The sequence below is a fragment of the Amblyomma mixtum genome, chromosome 5 (genome assembly GCF_055824585.1).
Source record: "Amblyomma mixtum isolate Tamu chromosome 5, ASM5582458v1, whole genome shotgun sequence".
Classification (NCBI taxonomy): Eukaryota; Metazoa; Arthropoda; class Arachnida; order Ixodida; family Ixodidae; genus Amblyomma; species Amblyomma mixtum.
Genome location: NC_143016.1, coordinates 62,953,580 through 62,972,371, shown reverse-complemented (window position 1 = coordinate 62,972,371; position 18,792 = coordinate 62,953,580). Strand labels below are relative to the sequence as shown.

At 50.1% G+C, this 18,792-nt stretch overlaps 1 protein-coding gene across 1 annotated transcript in view; it reads left to right on the top strand.

The window, feature by feature from the left end:
• Positions 1–18,434, top strand: part of LOC149342426 (neprilysin-1-like) — a 30,548-nt gene extending 12,114 nt beyond the window's left edge. The window contains exons 3-12 of the mRNA XM_089546797.1: positions 6,473–6,813; positions 8,039–8,380; positions 9,517–9,765; positions 10,155–10,358; positions 11,323–11,565; positions 12,259–12,462; positions 14,190–14,485; positions 15,176–15,320; positions 16,026–16,409; positions 18,215–18,434. Coding sequence (XP_089402923.1) covers positions 6,473–6,813; positions 8,039–8,380; positions 9,517–9,765; positions 10,155–10,358; positions 11,323–11,565; positions 12,259–12,462; positions 14,190–14,485; positions 15,176–15,320; positions 16,026–16,409; positions 18,215–18,325 — 2,519 coding nt within the window. The 3' untranslated portion in view covers positions 18,326–18,434. The remainder of the gene's footprint in view (positions 1–6,472; positions 6,814–8,038; positions 8,381–9,516; positions 9,766–10,154; positions 10,359–11,322; positions 11,566–12,258; positions 12,463–14,189; positions 14,486–15,175; positions 15,321–16,025; positions 16,410–18,214) is intronic.
• The last annotated feature ends 358 nt before the right edge of the window (positions 18,435–18,792 follow it).

Here is an 18,792-nt window from a genome sequence, read left to right as displayed (position 1 = left end):
TGTGGACATTGGAAGTTTGAGCGCCGTTTTGTACGCTTTGCGTAGTATGGTGTCGATTTGTAGAGTCTCTTGCTTGTTTAGTTCGTGGTAGGGGAGGCTGTACGTAACCCTGCTCGTGACGAGGCTGTCAATGAGTCTTAGGGTGTCCTGTTCTCTCATCCCCTTCTTTCTACTGCTGATTCTTCGCACGATTCTGGCGACTTGCTCTGTTGTATTCTTAATAGAAGCAATGGTTTTGCTACATCGACCTGTGTTTTGCAGCCACATTCCAAGTACCCTGACTTCCGTTTTCTCAGGTATTGTCTCGTTTCCGAGTTTCAGGGTGATTTGGGAGTCGTATTTTCGTGTACCTTTTTTGATTCTTACGTATTCTGATTTTTCTGCTGAGCACGATAATCCTCTGGCCCTGGCGTATTGTTCAGTATGGTCGATCGCTTTTTGTAGCCGCTCTTGTTTAGCTGCTAGGGAGCCTGTGGTTGTCCATATTGTTATGTCATCTGCATACATTGCGTAGCTGATGTTTTCTATTTCGTCCAGTACTTTCGTGAGTCCTATCATCGCTAGGTTGAATAGTAGCGGTGATATTACTGAGCCTTGCGGGGTACCCTTGTTTGGCACCGTGAAGCTCTCCGATCTTGTATCTCCGATGCCTATCGTAGCTGTTCGTTCCGTGAGAAAGGCTTTGACATAACGGAAGGCTCTGTTTCCACAGTTTATGTTATTGAGACCTTCCATGATGGCCGCATGTCCCACGTTATCGAAGGCTCCCTTTATGTCGAGTGCTAGCACTATGTGTTCGCCGCTTCTTGGTATTTCAGTGAGGACATCCTCCTTTAATTGTAGGAGTACGTCTTGCGTGGACAGTCCCCTTCTGAAGCCAAACATGGCATCAGGGTAATATCCGTTGTCCTCCATGTAGTTTGTGATCCTTTCATTAATCACCCTCTCGTATATCTTCCCTAGACAGGAGGTTAGGGAGATTGGTCTTAGGTTTTCAATTTGGAGTCTTTTACCCGGCTTGGGTATCATAATTACCTCTGCATGTTTCCATTCCGCCGGCACGATTCCTTTTTCCCAGATAGCGTTTAGGTACTTCGTAAGCTCGGCGATGGCCGTGTCTCCCATGTTTCTAATGGTAGCGTTATTTATTTTGTCCTTTCCAGCTGCCGTATTCTTTTTTGCTTCCCCTATGGCTGCCCTTACTTCCTCCTCGGTGATTGGCCTATCCATCTCGGGGTTGTTTTCGCCGGTGTATACTTGGTCTTGCTTTGGGTGCATGATTGTGCCGTAGCATTTTTCCCTCAGTGCTTGTGTTAGTTGGTCTTCCGTTCCAGGGAAGGTGTGGAGTAGTCTTTTCATGGACTTGCCGCTTTCCGTTTTGGTTTTTGTGGGGTCTATCAAAGCTCTTAGTATATTCCAAGTTCGGGCCGTGCCTAGTGTTCCTCTAAGTGTTTCCGTGAACTGTTGCCAGTTTTGCGTGGCGATGTTGTCTGCGTGTTCTGATGCCTTCTTAGTCAGTTCTGCGATCTTCAGCTTGAGTTTCCTGTTGTGTTTTTGCTGCCTCCATCTCCTGATAAGGCTCCTTCGTGCTTCCCATAGGTGAAGAAGGTGGCTGTCTACGTCTGGGTGTTGTTCCGTGCGGACGATCATCTTCGTGTATTTTTGTCTGACCTTCATAAGCTCCGTGCACCATTCTTCTATGTTGGTTATCGGTTTTATTATTTCGTCGCTGTGGTTTCTGAAGGCTTCCCAGTCTGTGATTTTGGCAGTCCCTAGGCATCTCTTCATTTCTCCTGCGGATATTTCTAAGTTAAGGATGAAGTGGTCGCTCCCTAAGGTTTCCATTGTATTTTCCCATTGGATATTCTCGTTGTTTTTTGAGAAGGCTAGGTCAGGCGTGGTGTCTTTGCAGACGCTGTTTCCTATCCTCGTCGTAGTTGTGGGGTCGTTAGCTAGCTCCATGCAGTATTTTTCTGCGCTTTCTGCTATGCTTTTACCTTTGGCATTGAGTTTTTGATACCCCCAAATGGGGTTTGCCGCATTAAAGTCTCCTACGATCAACAGTGGGTTCTGGCCTGCCATATCGCAGGCTTTTTTGAACAGTTCCTGTATTCTGGGGTTCTTTTGTTTTGGGGGGCTGTATACGTTTATGATGAAAGCGCTGTCATCCGCTGGTTTTTCTGGTACGATTTCTAGTACAGTGTGGTGTACGTCCGTATCCGTTATGTTCGTTTTGCAGATTGCCGTAATTGACTTATGTACTAAGGTGACGGCCTTGCCGGAACCGTCTCCGTCATACATCTCGTATCCTGTTATGCTTGTTTTAGCCCTGGCCCCGTATTCTTGGATGGCAATGATGTCCGGCGGTTTTTCTTGGTTCTTTATGAGATGGATTAACTGAGTTTGTTTTCCTTTTATTCCTCTACAGTTCCATTGCCAAATTTTCAAGCTTCCTTTCTTGTTTAGCCTTGTGTGTTTGCCGTTAGACATTTTGTATTCTTGCTTCCTGCTCGTCGGAATGGATGGGCCTATTGCTCATGTGTTCTCTCATGCGTTTGCTGTGTGCTTCCTTCGTTGTAGTCGCTACTTTCCCTTTAATGTAGTTGTATTTTCCGTCCATTTTCTCCAGGTCTTCACTGACTTTGACATGGTGTTTCATTATTGCTAGCAAAGTTGCTCTCACCATCTCCTGATCGAGTTCTTGGATTTCTTGTAGTTGGTGTTGTGCCGCCTTTATGGCGGCCACCTCTGCGGATTCTGTCCTACGTTGGTACGTTTCGACTTGATCGACCTCCGTGATGGACATGGGCTGTCTGGCGTGTTCGAGGTTTTTCAGTGCGTTCATGTATTGTGCTTTTTGTCTTTGGAGTTCTATTTTAAGATGCGTGTTTTGTTCTTCTAGCTCTTTGACCCTTTGATCGCTTTGAGCAAGTCGCTGTTCTAGTTTTACTATTCTGTCCTCAAGTTGCATTGTATTAGAGTGTGACACAGTGGTTGCACAGTTATGTCCAATTGGCCAGCTCACCTTCTTCTCCGGTCTCTGCTGTGGCTGGTTGAGATCTTGCTTCTTATTTTCGCTCGCCAGGCCTGGGAAGTCCCCTTTGCGTTCCTGGAACCCGCTGTTTTCTTTGCGCGTTGTCGACCTGGATCTGGATCGCATCGCTGATCTTGACCTCGATCTCGTGCGCTTGTCGGCGTTGCTGCTGAGTGTTGCGTTGTTGTCTGAACGAAGCAGTTGCTTCGTTGCGTCTGCCCCTTGTTTTTCTGTGGATCTGCTCGTTCGTGCAGCAGCGTCCCCGGTGTCTTGCGTTCGCTGTCCCGGCGATCCAGCGTCCCCGTTGTCTTGCGTTCGTTGACCTGGCGGGGTCTTGCCTTTCGGTTGCCCCGTTTGGTACTTGGCTTTTTTATACCGCATCTCGCAGTCCTTGTCTCCAGTAGCGTGGTCACCACCGCAGAGCGCACATTTTCTTTCTTCGCACTGATGGTTTTCCTCGGGGTCCCGGGTTCCACATGACTTGCATACCTTCACCTGTGGGGTGGGGCACACGTCTGTTCTGTGTCCAGGCTGCATGCATGTGTGGCACACCTGCCTTCGGACTCGGTACGGGTAGCATTGGTACTCAGCCCCTGCAAAAATCACTTGCTTGGGAAGGAATTTGCCGTCGAAGAGTAGCATTGCTGAGGAGGATTTACCCAGCATTCTCGCCCCGACGATTTCGACTCCATGCGTTCGGACTCTAAGTTCCGCCAGTAGGTCTTCGGTCTTGAGGCCCGGCTCGACTCCGTGGATGACTCCTCGGATCACATCATCCGGCGCCGCAATGTACGTGTTGACTTCGTAGTTGACGCCCTTGATGCTGAGTTGTCTTATTTGCTTGATTTGTCTTGCCGTCTCTTCAGATGGCGTGCTTGTGATGATTATGTTGGATCCAGGTCGGATTCTGGTAATGAAGTTCTCTCCTCCGCATGCTGAGTGGTGGCCGGTAGCCGCCTGGATTGCTTTCGAGATGAGAAACTGTGGAAACTGTTTCAGTTGCAGCCCTTGCTTAGGCCTTATAATGACTTTCACGTCGGTCTTAGGTAGCGGTGGTATCCTCCGCGATGGCGCCGTGCCGCCTGTCTTCTCCAAATTGGTCGCTGCGTCCCGTCCGACTGGCGTCTGTAGCCTCCTGGCTTCCGCTCTAGCTTTCTTTTCTTCTTTTGCTTGTTTGAGCTTTTCTCGTCGTCGCGCCCTGGCCCGCATAACTGGCGTCCAGTTATCCGCGCCATCGTTGTCGTTTTCGTCCGCGTCCGTGTTGGCGTCGCTCGCGCGTTCCCGGCACGTTTCGGTAGAACTTTCGTCCTCAGAAACTTCGTCTTCCATGTGAGAATCCTCGCACTGTGAATCCTCGCTTTGCACGCCCTTGGGAGCGTTTCCGCTCCCGCTGGGGCTAGCGAGCATCCCTCCGTCGGCTTCTGTCTTGGCGCAAGCGCCGAGGTCTAGCGGAGGCCTTCGTCTCGTTAGGCTTAGCTGCGGCGGTTCGCTGGCGAACTTTACAACTCGATAAAAAGTCGGAAAATTCGCCTACCGTTTTGAAGTTGGTATCCAGATGCGACGGATATCTTGCTTTCCTCGCACACCAAAAATGGTTGGGCCACGTCCGTTTTAACCTGGTAAAATTAGCCCACAATGCGGGAGGCGGTCCGACATGCGTCCGCTCCCGCCACCAGGCTAGCATGCCTTTAGAGTGTAGTTAACATGAGTTACGTATTTTCCGACGTCCGCCACCATTGGTATTAATAGGCCGCGAAAACCATTCTTTGCGCCTCCAAGGACCTATTAAAAAAATACTGCCAGGCTTCACTGAAACATCCTATGTGAAAACATAATGACACTTTGCCTTGGTGCTCAGCGCTGTAAGTTGAACGCGCTATCGTTATCTGACGGCCTATTCATTCGAAATCTGCGGAGAATGGACAGTGTGATGCAATGCATTTTACGCAGCGCATACTGCCTCAATGCAACATTGTGTAGCTCTCAGTGTATTTAATGCGACGTAAAACATACACATTGTAACAGGGAGTTTTAGTTCTGCGGAATCGCGAAGGTCAAACAGGTCAGGCCAAGCATTCGGTATACAAAATTGCCTCGTGCTCTGGGGTCGTCGTCCTCGGTCTTTTACAAAACATATGAAGGGTTTTTGCTACATTACAACAGAAATAATTGCATAGTAAAAACACTGAGAATTGATCATACATGTTTTCATGTATACATACATATATATATGTAGAAATATATGTGCTTCTGCAACACTAATGTGCACCTTGTGCGTTCTTTTTGATTAACGAGCTTATTAAGTTGTTCATACCTACATCGCCTGCTTACATTACTGGATGACTGCACACTGAGATGAACGTGCCAAAGAAAAGCATCTACATGTTGCAATGCGTCTGCCGTGAATGCCCAAATATGCAAGCGCCTGCTTGTTGATTCGCTTCGCGTCTTGTTACAATTTCTTTTCACTTTTTGTTTACTAAATGAGGGTATGGTACCGATGACGTCTCATTAACAAATTACGCGGATTGTGATATAGGAAAGCGTTCTGTGCCCCGTGAAGCGGCTGCTTCACACTATCTTCAGGTAATTGTAAAGCTGGCTCGCCCGCATTATGACTCCTAATGCGGCGCTGCAGCTGGTATCGTTGCAGGGGCACTCACCTGTCGCGGGTAAGGCTGCGGTGCGCATGCAAGCTGAGGCAGTTTGAAAAGAAACAAAAACACATATTTCGTGTCGAGACAGCTAGAAAAGCCACGTCTGGTATTCCGCTCATAGATAAAACTAAAACAAATCTGCAAATATTACTGGTCCGTTAAAAAGGGTGATATCAATTGATTCCAGCAACATTCCCTAGGGTTTTTCCTTTTTGCTAGTTTTTATTTTTGTTTTGTTCCTTGTTATGTTTACTTTATTCTCCTTACTTTTCTGTATTTTTCTTTAAGCACGCTCTTTCATATCGCTTCTATTTATATACTTTAAATATTTCGTTTTCCTTACATTGTTTTGCTTTCACAGATTTGCTCGCATTTTACGAACTGTAATCAGGCCTCGAATTCGCATTGTTTTGGTCTTGAGTACGAAGGTGGCCACGAATAAAACGATAAAAACTGTACTGTTTCTCTGCGGCTGCCGTTCACGTTACACACGAAGCCGCCAAGTTAGATAGATGCGCGTTTGACAGTCTTGTCTGGAATTTACCTTTTATTGTTGCCCGGGCCTCGCCTTTTTTACTTTACGAGCGCACCACCGAATTGTGCATGTCACCCACGATTACAAGGTCAGGATGTTTTTGCGCAAGTAACGGACATTTCTGGATAACAAAAGAGCGGTTAATTGACTGGGTGTGGAGACGACCGACGCAGCGTGCGGCCCGATCCATACGCCTTTGCTCGTAAACGCTCAGCTGTTTCGGTGGGGCGTGGCGTCGTCTTACAGCCACGGCATCGTCGTCGAAGCCTTTTTCATCCGCTACCGACCCGCTGAAGCCGTTATCGTCGACCTCCGGCTCGCCGCCATGCGGCGCGCCATCGGGCGGCAGCGCCCCGGCGCCGGGGAACGAGGAAGGAGGCGGCGCTGCGACCAGTCCCGCTCCCAGCACCCAGAGCTCGTCCGAGTGCGGCGACCTGGACCTGGTGCCCCCGCCGAGGCCTGCACGACGCCTGCCGTCGCTGCTGGGCCGCCTGCAGGTCCCGGGTCGCCTCGCGATGGCCCTATCGCTGGCGCTGGCCGCCACGCTGCTCACACTGCCCCTGGTCGCGGCGCTCATCTCCGGAACGGTGCGCGCCCATGCGGTCGGCCTCTTTTTGGCAGTTCACCGAGATTCAGTTGCAGGGATAACTTTTTGCCCGTGTTTAGCTGTAGCAGCTCACAGCTAGTCCACTAGTAGCAGCTATTAACCTTTTCTGTAGCTGCGTGGCGCAACTACATGGCAGACATCTCTTGCACGAGCTATTGAAGCTTGGTTTTGGCTATTTGGTAACAATTCTTTGAAAACATAGCGCAAAATGACACGGGCGTGGTGGCTTTTCTAAAATAAAGTTGCAAGCTAGCGCCTGTCACGTCCAAATCTGTGTCGTCCGTGTCTTTTTTGCGTTATGTTTTCAAAGAACACGAGCTATGTTCGGGGTAGGTTTCAATATCGCGTAGCCACAACTTTAAGGGCTTCTAACTTCATTTCGTATAAAAGGCTTAAGGCTGACGTCCATTCTCCCCTCGAAGGGCGAGAATAGTTACCGAGGGCTCTTCAAGCCCTCTACCCGCTCAGCAAGGTAGAGCACTATGGCCAAGGGCCCCACCATTTTTCAGCGTGGTGCAGCTTCGCAGAGTTTTCGCTCACTTTTCAGCGCTTGCTTACACGTACCATACTTTTTTTTTTTTGTGTGTGTATGCATATCATGCATCACTTGTAACGTGCACCTTCGTCATTTCACGAGGATCTTGCTTTCCTTATACAGTGTTTCATCTAAGTGTTTCTGCAATTTTTAAAAATAGGCTTTTTGAGTTAGAAGACTGCTTTTTCCGGCACAGAATTGCCAGGGGTTTAGTACATCAGTTTACAGCTAAGACTTGATAACTAGCAGCCTGGTTGGCTAATATTGAATAGTCAACTTTTTTACTATTACCTTTAGGCTTTTTAATTATTGAGAGGCGTGTAGCCCACCGCAATTATTATCCATATCCGTTTCTAGAATTTCGAAACCGCGGTTACGATCGGCGCGGTGGCCCAACAAATTTTGGCTATTTCGACGTGTTACGTGCACTGGAGAGGTGCCTTTGCCTGCTTGCGAATCGAAAGAGTATGTATTTTGGCGCGATGTAGCCATAATTTGTAAATCTACTGCGACTACTGTCTTGCGCATTGGCTTCTGGCCTTCACGAAGTTCATCGAAAATCATTTTATGTCGACCTGGAAAAAAATAAATAAAAGATTAGTCTTACTTTATTTAGCTTGAAGCGCAAGCGGGCACGTGAGGGTCACCGGCACTTCGCACCCCACCACAGGTGGCCGACTGGCGCTCGGCCTCCCACGGCGGAGCAGGCACCCTCTACCTGTGCAACGACTCGGTGTGCCACGCCGAGGCGCACTATTTCGACGACAAGCTGGACACAGCGGTGGGGCCTTGCGACGACTACTACACGCACGTGTGCTCGGCCCACTGGCAGCGCGTGCTGCCGGGCGCCGACCTGCGCGGCGCGCCGTACGCCAGCCAGAGCCCCGGCTACGCGTACCAGGCGCTGCGCGAGCTCGCCACCGGGTACGCGTCGCAGGACGCCGACCGCATACACCAGAACAGGCACCACTTCGGACACCAGATACTGCTGTTCGTCGCATCCTGCGCCAAGGTACAGATGCGTCCAGCCATGGCTGGCCATGGTAAAGCCCCCTTGTGCTGCCTGTGCTTTGCGCACGCCACCAGGTGGCACGCACTCGGGACTGTGACGCAGAGACGGACCCAAAAGATAGACATGAATTGGATGGTTATTCATAGCACTACCTAAAAAAAAAAAGAAAGGAATCGTTGTATTGGTGCGCATGGCGCAAGCTGTCGTCTGGTGTGTACTGCTAACAAAAATGAGCCCATGGCAGATGGGCTTCTTCGAGAAATCTTCTTCTAGAAAATCACACTGGCCCTTATTTTTTCATGAAGAAAGCTCAGGAAACGCATGTTAAAAATAGCACAGTCCTTTCTCCAAGCAGCCCCTACCGCACATCCGGGACCATGTGAAATTAGTAAAGCCTTAACCTTTTCATTCGCTGTCATGTACTTTGCTGGCATTTATTTATTTTGTTATATCTAGCGCTTATTCGACTCTGTGTGCTAAAACCATAAAACACAGCAATCGCAAGGAGGATTTCATAATAGATGGTATTGACCGATTTTGCGGTACACGCGCAGGATACTTCGGGCGAATTCTGATTGTGTGAACGACGACTAGTGCAGCACCATTGAAGAACCGTAACGGTATGCGCGTGATATGTACTGAGAGCTGGTTTCCAGCTCACTACCAGGCTTCGGGCTGATGCTTACATGACTTTTTTGAGAGTTGCAAATTCACTTGACGTCCTAGCTCTCAAAAAGCATTGTAGTGCAGAGTGCAGCGAGATGGAAACACGAAACGTGTCACATTTAACTGAGACTAATTTCCAGCATTGTGCGTGAGAAATAGATTGGTAGCATGAATGGCGAACTTTATTCGCCAGAATGACGGAGAGTACAATAACCGAAGGTATGGAAGGCTGTAGAGGAAGCCGAGCAGAAAGAGCTGAGGACATGAGTGTCGCCGAATGCAGCGCATTTTTTGGGCACTAGTTCTTTGATCCCGCCTTGTGCACATACCGAACACGTTGTGCCTTGGCGCTGTCTGGTCGAGCTACCCTAGCGTCATTAAACATCATCATCAACATGATTGTCAAATTTAGTACCTTCGTTTCAATCACGATGCCCTATGACATGAGTGTGCTGGATGTGCGCGCGTAGGAATCGTCGCGCACTTCGCGTGAGAAGGACTCTCTGTCAAGCGTGTTTCGGTACATGGACCTCGAGGGGTGGCCGTACGACGCTAGGCCGCGGGGCCGCAAGAACGTGGCGCACATCGCGGGCAAAGTGGCCGGCTCGCTGGCCATCTTCCCCTTCGTCACCGTGGGCCTCGAGCGGCTGCCGTCCTCCCGCCAGGCCGACCAGCCGCGCCAGCCAGTCGCAGACAGGATACTGGTCGTCATCGGACAGGTGTCGTCGGGCTCCTCATCCCTTTTACACGCACACCTTGATGCACAGCGTAAACTTCTACTAACGCGCTCTTAACTGTTTTAGCGGACAGCTGCAGTGTCACTGTAATCACAATTTGTAACTGCGCAGATTCAGGTCATGTATGCGTGTATATAGAAGAAAGGAAAAAAATATATCGGAACACAAAGACGACCATGCTGATGGTACAAAGTTGACGCCCGAGCTGCTGGAAGTGAGCCCGAAGGTTTCCATAGAAACGTCCGCAAAAGCTTCACAGCTCCGCTAGGTGTAAGCAGTGCGAGACGTATACCGAGTGAAGATCATGACTGGATGGTGAAGTGGACGTAAGTCCGTCTTTAAAGACAACGGTGCTGTACCCCGGACCGCAGGCTCAGCTTCTGCTTCCTCCTCACGACCACATGGACGAGAGCCGGGCCATGGATTGGTACCGGGAGGCCGTCGGCCATGCTCTCAAGTCCTTCTACAAAGGGCGGGAAGAGGACAAGATCATAAACACCATCGTGGAGCTGGAGAGGCATCTCGCCCGCTCCATCGAGAACCAGCCGTCGCTTAAGCCACCGCCTTTCTACAGGGTAAAACATTGTGCCTGCATTTATAGTTGCCGCATGGACTACTGGTGGCAATAGCAACGCATCGCTCTGCTGCCTATATTCTACCATGCTTATTTAACCGATGCCTATTTGATGTGTACAGGTGCCGTCAAAAGTAAATGTAAGGCAATATTAACGGAAAAATTTAATCATTGCCCGTTCATTTCATGCATCCTTGAATACATATGTACAGATTAATTGTGATTGTGCGAATTGCACTTTGCACCAACAAACATGAACCATTATGCTTTAGATTTAAAGAAATTATTTTTTTTGACAAAGTCGCCTTCCATTTACTTTTGACAGCGACTGTACACTGAACAACCCCAGGTGGTCGAAATTAATGCGGAGCCCTCCACTATGGCGTCCGTCATGGCCTATGTCCTACAACTTACATTTTTTTTTTAAACCAACTAAAATGCCCATTTAGAACCACGATTCGGGGAGTACTTTACCCGCCTAAGACAAAGGTGCACCTGGCTGCTCACTCATGCTTCTTGTAGTACTCTGCTGTACCATGACGGATCGCAGGCTCCAAATGCAAATGTCTTATTCGGTCTCTCTACGTTTGGAGTGCCACACATTATTATGGCAGGTTATGCCAGCACAGCTAGTGTTGCTTTCCTGTTCAGTGTCATGCGCAACATTCCTGCCCCTCTCTTCTTCACATAAATTTTTTGTGCAGTTAACGCTAGCTTAGACTATAAAGCACTAATGATATGCGGGACAGTTTTGTGATAGGCGACTTTTGTTTGCCTAAAAAAAGCCGTTCCGGAGAATGCATTGACGCGACTGGGAAGACAGCGAGTTGACGCAAAGTAAGACTGAATGGCTCAGTTGGGCTTTGCTGTCACGAGCGTTTCGGGTAATCTAGCCCAGAATTGGTCCATGCATATTTCACTCCTTGAGGGAACCGCGCGCGCACGCACTCACACCATTACTGCAGGTGTCCTTGGGCAGCATCCCCGGCAGCGGCCACTGGGACTGGGTGCTGTTCATGAACGGCGTGCTGAAGGGCAGCGCAGCGGCCGCCGTTGCCCAGCCCGTGGCGGTGCGCTCCATGCTCTACCTACAGCGGCTGGCCAGGCTGACGCAGAGCACGCCGCTGGCGGTGTTGCTCAACTACGTCGGGTACCGTGTGCTGGTCGCCATGGCGCCCTTCCTGCCCGGACCTACCGGCGAACACCTGGTAGGTCCAAAGTATTCATGGAGAGTATTTCGCTCCGGTCACGTGCATATCAAGCGGTTTTCAGTCGTTTTATAAAAGGGGGCGTATAGCATCACAGCTTCCTCTACCAGGTGCAGTTTGACCTGACTGCATGGTGACAGCCATATATTACCCATGGTTTTCCACGTAATCTGTGGTGTCGACAAAATATTTTGATTTGCCGTTATACAATTATGTAGTCTTTCTTGGGTGAGTTCGCCATTCGAGATATAATGTATATTATTGTGATCGGTTTCTTATTCAGCTGGGGCAATCATTACCAAGAGAGCGGGACAGAGTCCAGCCAGTGCTGCTATGCCTAGCGACTATCACGCTCTGTTAACCAGCCACTCGGTCATTCCCTTTATATCTCACATCACGGATGATGTCAACGTGCCTTTTTTAATGTTCAAAGCCATGCGCCATGTGATAGCAGCAAAGGGAACTAGAAGCGCTTGTTCTGAATTTCACGTAGTGCGTCTTGACCAGGATTCGTGCTAGAACATTGATATACATCGCTCACGTGAGCCTAGTTCTCGCTCTTTCAAATTCCATGAGGGTCTCGGAGAGATTAGATTACCTAGTGACCCAAATGACCTACTTGGCGGAGCAAACCATGGGTGACCACCGTGGCCAGATGTCAGGCTTTTCAAGACGTGTCGGATATGGATGCAGGTTCCCCTGTCTGTGGACGGCCGCCGCATCCCCGGCATGGAGCGGTTGCAGGCCTGCGTGCAGCTCGTCGAGAAGGTGTTCGGCTCCGCGCTGACGGTGATGCTGCGCCACGCCACGCCTTTCCTCAGCAATCCGGACACGGCGCGCAAGATGCTTGGCCTGGCCCACAGCGCCGTTGACGCCATGGCGCACTTCCTCAGAGAGGTACGCCGGCGTACTGCGTGCGTGCCTCGAGCAGACCTTGAGCCTCGAGGATACCCACTGTTATGAGTGTTGCTAGCCTGTGTATATCGCTCAATGCTGCTATAAACTATATACAGCACTCGAACGGGTAATGGAAGTGGTTATGATTGGTATCTCTACACTATGCTCATTAGATTGCACTTATTGCCACTAATCGCACCCCAGAGAAGGAAAACATAGCTGAGGAAAGCAGAGTTCCAGACAGGGAGATTAGGTAAAGAAATGGTCGGAGGTAAGGAAGCCCTAGCCAGCGAATGGACAGAGCTAACTGGATATCATTGGGAGATGCCTTTTGTCCCGCTGTGGATCCAATCGGGATGTTAATGAATGATGCGGCAGATGTTCTCAGAAATTCTTGTGCCGTTTACGGGCAGGTTGAGTTGCCTGCACTGGTGGTCAGGACTGCATATCGCAGAATGTAAAGCTGTGCTAGTGGTTTAATTTTTATATAACTAGGGGTTGGATTTCTCCGTTTTTATAATTTTTTATTCGGCTTACTTTGGTATTATTACAGAACGCAGCCCTCGTTTTTTTCAGCGAAGGTTATTTTCTAGTTATTATTATTGTTCGATGATTTAATGTGGCGGTCTTAAGCGGTCAAAAGTCATTTAAATCTTGTTTTGTTTCTTTTTTTGCTGGCCTGAACCCTTGATTTAGCATTAATTATAACACAAATAAGCGTTTACTGTACAGAGCTTAGACTATTGGTGCGCTTTCAGAGTAAAATGCTATCGCCAAGAAAGAAAGTAACAGAAGGTAAATGTTGTAACTGTTATATAAAACGTGGAATATAAGTTGATTTATAAAAAGTGGATTGCCATTATATCCTTCAGTTGTTGTCCTATGCAGAACAATAGATAGCGGGGCGTCATGTGGTCTGCTTGTTTACGATAGAGATGCAACTGCCGCCTAACCGTCGATTTAGCAAGAACGTGTCAGTTTTTCGCGATGATTATGAATCATTTCAAGTGCCCAGAGTCGTGTAAAGAAGTAGAGCAATACCTCAAAACTCACAACTAGCGCAGCATAATCCAAGGGTTGGCCGTCTTATCACTCCTCTATAGCTTCTGCACTTCGTTAATTTTCTCCTTTCAGTGTACACTCTAAACACGAATACGCCTATATGGAAGTACCGCACAAAAGGGAGTGCGCTAGAGAACAGCTTGCTCTTTTTATACTCCTTTCTGATTAGAATGTAGGTTCTGCTCGATAGCCAGGTAGCTGCCTTTCCTTTCTCAGGTAAAACTGAATTTTGAAAACTGATATCGTCGTACATCAGAACTCGTCTGTGTGTATTCCTTGATTCACTGTGCTGTATGCACCGAACTGCAAGCTTTCGGGAACTCATCGCTATATCGCTATGGAATTCTGAATGCGTGTTACCCAAGTATATAAGCTTCCCGGTGTTATCGCACCACCATACATCGTTACCGCAATATGTGCCCACCGACGAGTGACGGCAATGCGGCGTTACTACACTGCATCCTTAAAGACGTTTAGCACAGCGCATGCCGCCATACCGCTACCGCGTACCGCGCGCCGCCAGTGCGCACGAGCTGACTGGTCGCGACGCGTCAGGTGTGCGTGCAGATGGCCGGTACGTGGCGCCCTCGAGGCTATCTGTGCATGCGCACTGAAGGATGCGTGCTTTTCTAAAAGCCTCTACTGCCCCTCTCCCTCTGTCGCAGGCTCCGTGGTTGTCGGCGGAGGACCTGAACGCGACGCTGGCGCGCGTGTCTCAGACGTCGCTGTCGCTGGGCGTGCCCCGCGACCAGCCGGGCGAGGCCGAACTGGGTCAGCAGCTCGTGGACGTGCCCACGCTCAACGAACGTAGCCTGCTCGAGAGCTACTTCCACATGAAGACAGCCGTGCAGCGCCGATACTGGACCGCGCTGCACCGGGCGCAGCGCAACGGCTCGGCGGCCCGAAAAGAGGCCCACGTCGGAAGCATGCACGGCGTCAGCAGCTTTGACCTCGCCTACGGGTGGGGGCCACCTCCGCTTTTAGTCATTCTTGAAATACACCTTTCACAGGGATTGAACAGCTGTCATAAGCTTAAAGGACGCTCATGGACTGTGTGATATTTTCCCGCGTCGTATTAGCCTTTTGAAGATATTATTTAGATATTAGCGTGAATGCATGTGCTCGTAGATCTTTGAACTTACCTCATGGCAGTCTTTTTGAAATTATCGAACAGAAACCAGACTGCGTACAGATTGAAATGAGTACGAGGGAGTAGGCTGAGCTTTGTATGTCTCAAGAAAAATGCACGACGAATCTTCTTTGATGCAGTGCAAACCATGCGTATAATGAATGCTCCCTGAGTCTTGCTGTAGTATAAAGTCGCTTGCACTGGTGGGGTCGTGGACTTAACTTGAATGAGCGTGGGCGCAGATGTGTTTGAAGGTTGAGGAAGGAAAAAGGGTGGGTGGCTGTAAAGTTTGCCCCTCCTACCTCGTTTACCCGGTGACTGTCATTGTAGGTGCGCATACTTGTACACTATTTTGCATTTAGTTTCCAACGAAATGGGAGCTCGTGGATGCGGGAAGTGCAGTTGGCTGCTGGCCTCACGTATGCATGGAGCAGTAAGCTAAGGCAGTCAGGATTACGCCAACAACGTATGCTGGGCTCTCTCTGACCATAATGACTGCAATACGCGTGCGCGTGCATGCAGACACGACCCGGAGCGCAACAGCGTGCTGCTGCCATACGGCGTTCTGGGATTCCTGGTTCGTGCGCAGGACATGCTGCCCATGCACGTCCCTCGGTTCCTGCACTACGCCCTCCGGGGACTGTTCGCGGCCGTCGTCGACATGCAGGCACGTACACAGCCTGTAACATACTGCGGACCTTGCGTCCCGTTTCGTATAAAGCTGCGCGAGAGGTCCCAGTTTTCAGCATGATCATACACTGCAAAAAGGAGTAAAAAGTGAGCTGTTTTCTATAGAGCACTCCCAAAAGGGAGTGCACAAGAGGACAGCTTGCTACCTTTTTGCTCCCTTATACGCGTATTATACCAGTATTCGTGTTTAGATTGTAGGCAGAAATATGCGATCAAATTTGCGCAATGAAAACGGGCGAGCAGGTGCGCGGCGCTGACTTTGCTCTTAAATGTTCTCTGCGATTCCGCTTTACTCTGTTGATATTGTTTTACGCGCTGCTAACGAAAACGAACTGCATGATTGTTGACTGCCGGCGTTGGCCTGGATACGAGAGAGAGTGAGTGAGTGAGTGAGTGAGTGAGTGAGTGAGTGAGTGAGTGAGTGAGTGTGTGTGTGTGTGTGTGTGTGTGTGTGTGTGTGTGTGTGTGTGTGTGTGTGTGTGTGTGTGGGTGGGTGGGTGTGTTGAGATAACCCAGACATACCTTATATCTACGACCGCACCTGTTTTTCGTTTTGCATCAATGCAGTTCTTAATGAAGTGCGAAATTTATTCATACGGAGAAGTAACCTCTGTATGAGTGGAATGGGAAGGCAGTAAGAGAGACAAATATCGTCACCGCGCCGGCTCTTGAACGCACGCAGACCGCGCACGACGCGCCCGACCGGCCGTCGTGGAGCCGCGCGACGTCGCTGCGGTACGCGCACGTGTCGTGGTGCTTCCTGCGCCAGTACGCGGAGGTGCTGTCGGCGGAGGCCGGCTCTCCCGCGGCCGCCGCCGAGGACTTCCTGGCCGAGATGGTGGAGGACAACGCGGTGCTGGAGCCGCTCTACCGCGTCTACCTGCGCTCCTTCCCGCAGCGCGACGGGCGGCCCGCGCTCTTCCGGCTGCCTACGCTGCGCGCCCTCTCCACCGACGAGCTCTTCTTCATCAACTACGCCGTCGGACACTGCGACCCGGCGGCCGCACGGAACGGCACTGCCGCCCGACAGATACTTTCCCGGGAGCGGCTGCCGGCCAAGTTCAAGGTGGGCAACCGGGGCTCTCTTGGCTTTGGGTGCTTCCGGTACTTCCGCGTAGTGATGCTGCTCTTTATGGGCGCCTCGAAAACCCCTGGAGCAACTTTGAACGTTTGCGTTATTTGATGTACTATAGGGAACACGTGTATCAATAACTACAGGCCACATAGTGACCAGGGTCCTCTACAGACCTTTCCATTGACCGGACTCTGGGCGGTTTCTCGCTGGATTGTTGTGTGCGCATGGAGGTAGCACGGTGGAAGCGGTATAAGCCTGTTTGCTACAATTTAGAGAGGTGTTTTAACATCTGCGTGTACACGATGGAAAGGTCTATAGGCACGAGGTTTGAGATCTGATAGGACTCTGCCGAAGCCACTCATATAGTGTCCGTGGAAGTGACTGTGCACATGGGGCTAACCAAGACGAAGAATTCATCCCAACTTATCGCTTCAGCTCTGTCTCGTTTTAGTCGCGGCTCTAGTGTTCACCGCCGGCATCTTTTACTGGTGCGCAACCTAGTAATCGCAGAGCCTTTTCGACAGCGTACAGGCTCCCCATAGCGACGGTTGTGATGACGCGTTCGGTTCTTTAGGGCAATCATATGCGAATTCATCTGGGGCTCGGGACTTGCACACACTGTTCGTTGTGTGTGAGTGTGTGTGCAGTGTACGTGAGTTGCGTATGAGTGGACGTTTTTCCATGGAACGTTCATCAATTTTATTCGGGAATAGATGGACCGCCAGACGCGTCAGCAGGCAAACCTCTTCAGCGAACACTATAGAGCACCTCCCCAACCTTCATATGAAAATACCCGTAGCTGCAGCGCTCATTTGTGCGGCAACAACGCAGACGCTTGCAAACTCGAAAGCAGAATGAATTTTCGGTCACTGACCATGTCAAAATTGTTAGCTAACATTTTTGACATGGTCCGTGATCGAAGAATCATTATTATGCTATTATCTGACCAGAAAGTATTCTGTCATGCCCTGGGCTAAACCTGAAAGTATAGGCAACGCTGTTCTGACGTGTAAGTTCACAGGGTTTTCGAGGAATTCAGTACATGTGGTCGAGCGTGTTGCCGCGTCTTTGCATACGCACTCCATGCTGCTTGATTTCCACTGGTGAGTCGGTCTTTGTGTTAATTCAGACCCCCGCACGGCGTCCCTTTTAGGGTTCTTTGGTGTCCTCTCACGCCAGTGCAACACTTTTGTGCTGCGTACACCAATAAAATGCTCATGCCTTCGCACGCCTGGCACAAAGCACTCGTAGCTGCTTTACAGGTGAAGAGAGAAAATAAACGGTTTGTCCGGCTGCCGAGATGAAGTCCCCTGTAGAAGACGTTCTCAATCGCACTGCGCAGATGCCTGTCAAGTTTTATCTAGTGCGCTGTAACACGTTCTGACTGCATACGGTTTCGTGTATGGTTTATGAGGGTTTAACGTTCCAAAGCAACTCTGGCTATGAGGGACGCCGTTGCGAAGGGCTTGGGATAATTTCGACCACCTGGGGTTTTTTAACGCGCACACTGATATCGCACAGTACACGGGTCCCTCGCATTTCGCCTCCATCGAAATGCGACCACCGCGGCCGGAATCCAACCCGCGTCTTCGGGGGTCAGCAGCCGAGCACCATAATAACCACTGAGCCACCGTGGCGGCGACAGCAGAAGGCTAAAAAGTTCGGGGATATTTTTACATTGCATTAAATTTCTTCGGCTTTCGGTTGACCGCGCTGCTTATATTTATTGCTTTACTCCACTTCCTGATATCAATCACTGTGGAGGCGATCACCTGTGCCGTGCAAACGGGGCGCAGGTTAACGTGCCGCTGAGCAACTACGAGCGCTTCGCTCGCGTCTACGGCTGCAAGAAGGGCTCCCCCATGAACCCGGCCCGGACCTGCTCCGTGTGGACGTCGACCGGATGACCAGAGCTTCCTCGGATGCTGTCTTCGTGGGACACGCACCCGCCGATCGGCGGCTTCCGGGCAGCCCGGTGCACACATGCTGTGCACCACAAGGTGTCGCCGAATGGTGACTTTAATAATAAACCAGCGCTCCTCTCGCGTTACTTAACACATCCCTGGCGGCTTTGTTTTCTCTTTTCGCACTCTAGACCAGGGATGGTTGCTCAAAATGCGTAGGTGAAGTCAGGAACATTACGTTGTCAAGTTAAAGCACCTCTGCATGGTTAACTGCTCCGACAGCTTACTCTGGGTGTCCTTGCAACCTCCGATCCAGTAAAGAGGCGTGGAATTAGGCATTGGATTATGAAAGCGGGACACACTGCCAGACTTGATGAGGACTGGTTCCTATTCAGTGTAGGTTTACGGGCCATTCTTGCCCTGGGGTAGGTTGGTGGGGACGAAGGAGTAGGGAAAAAGAAAACTTTATT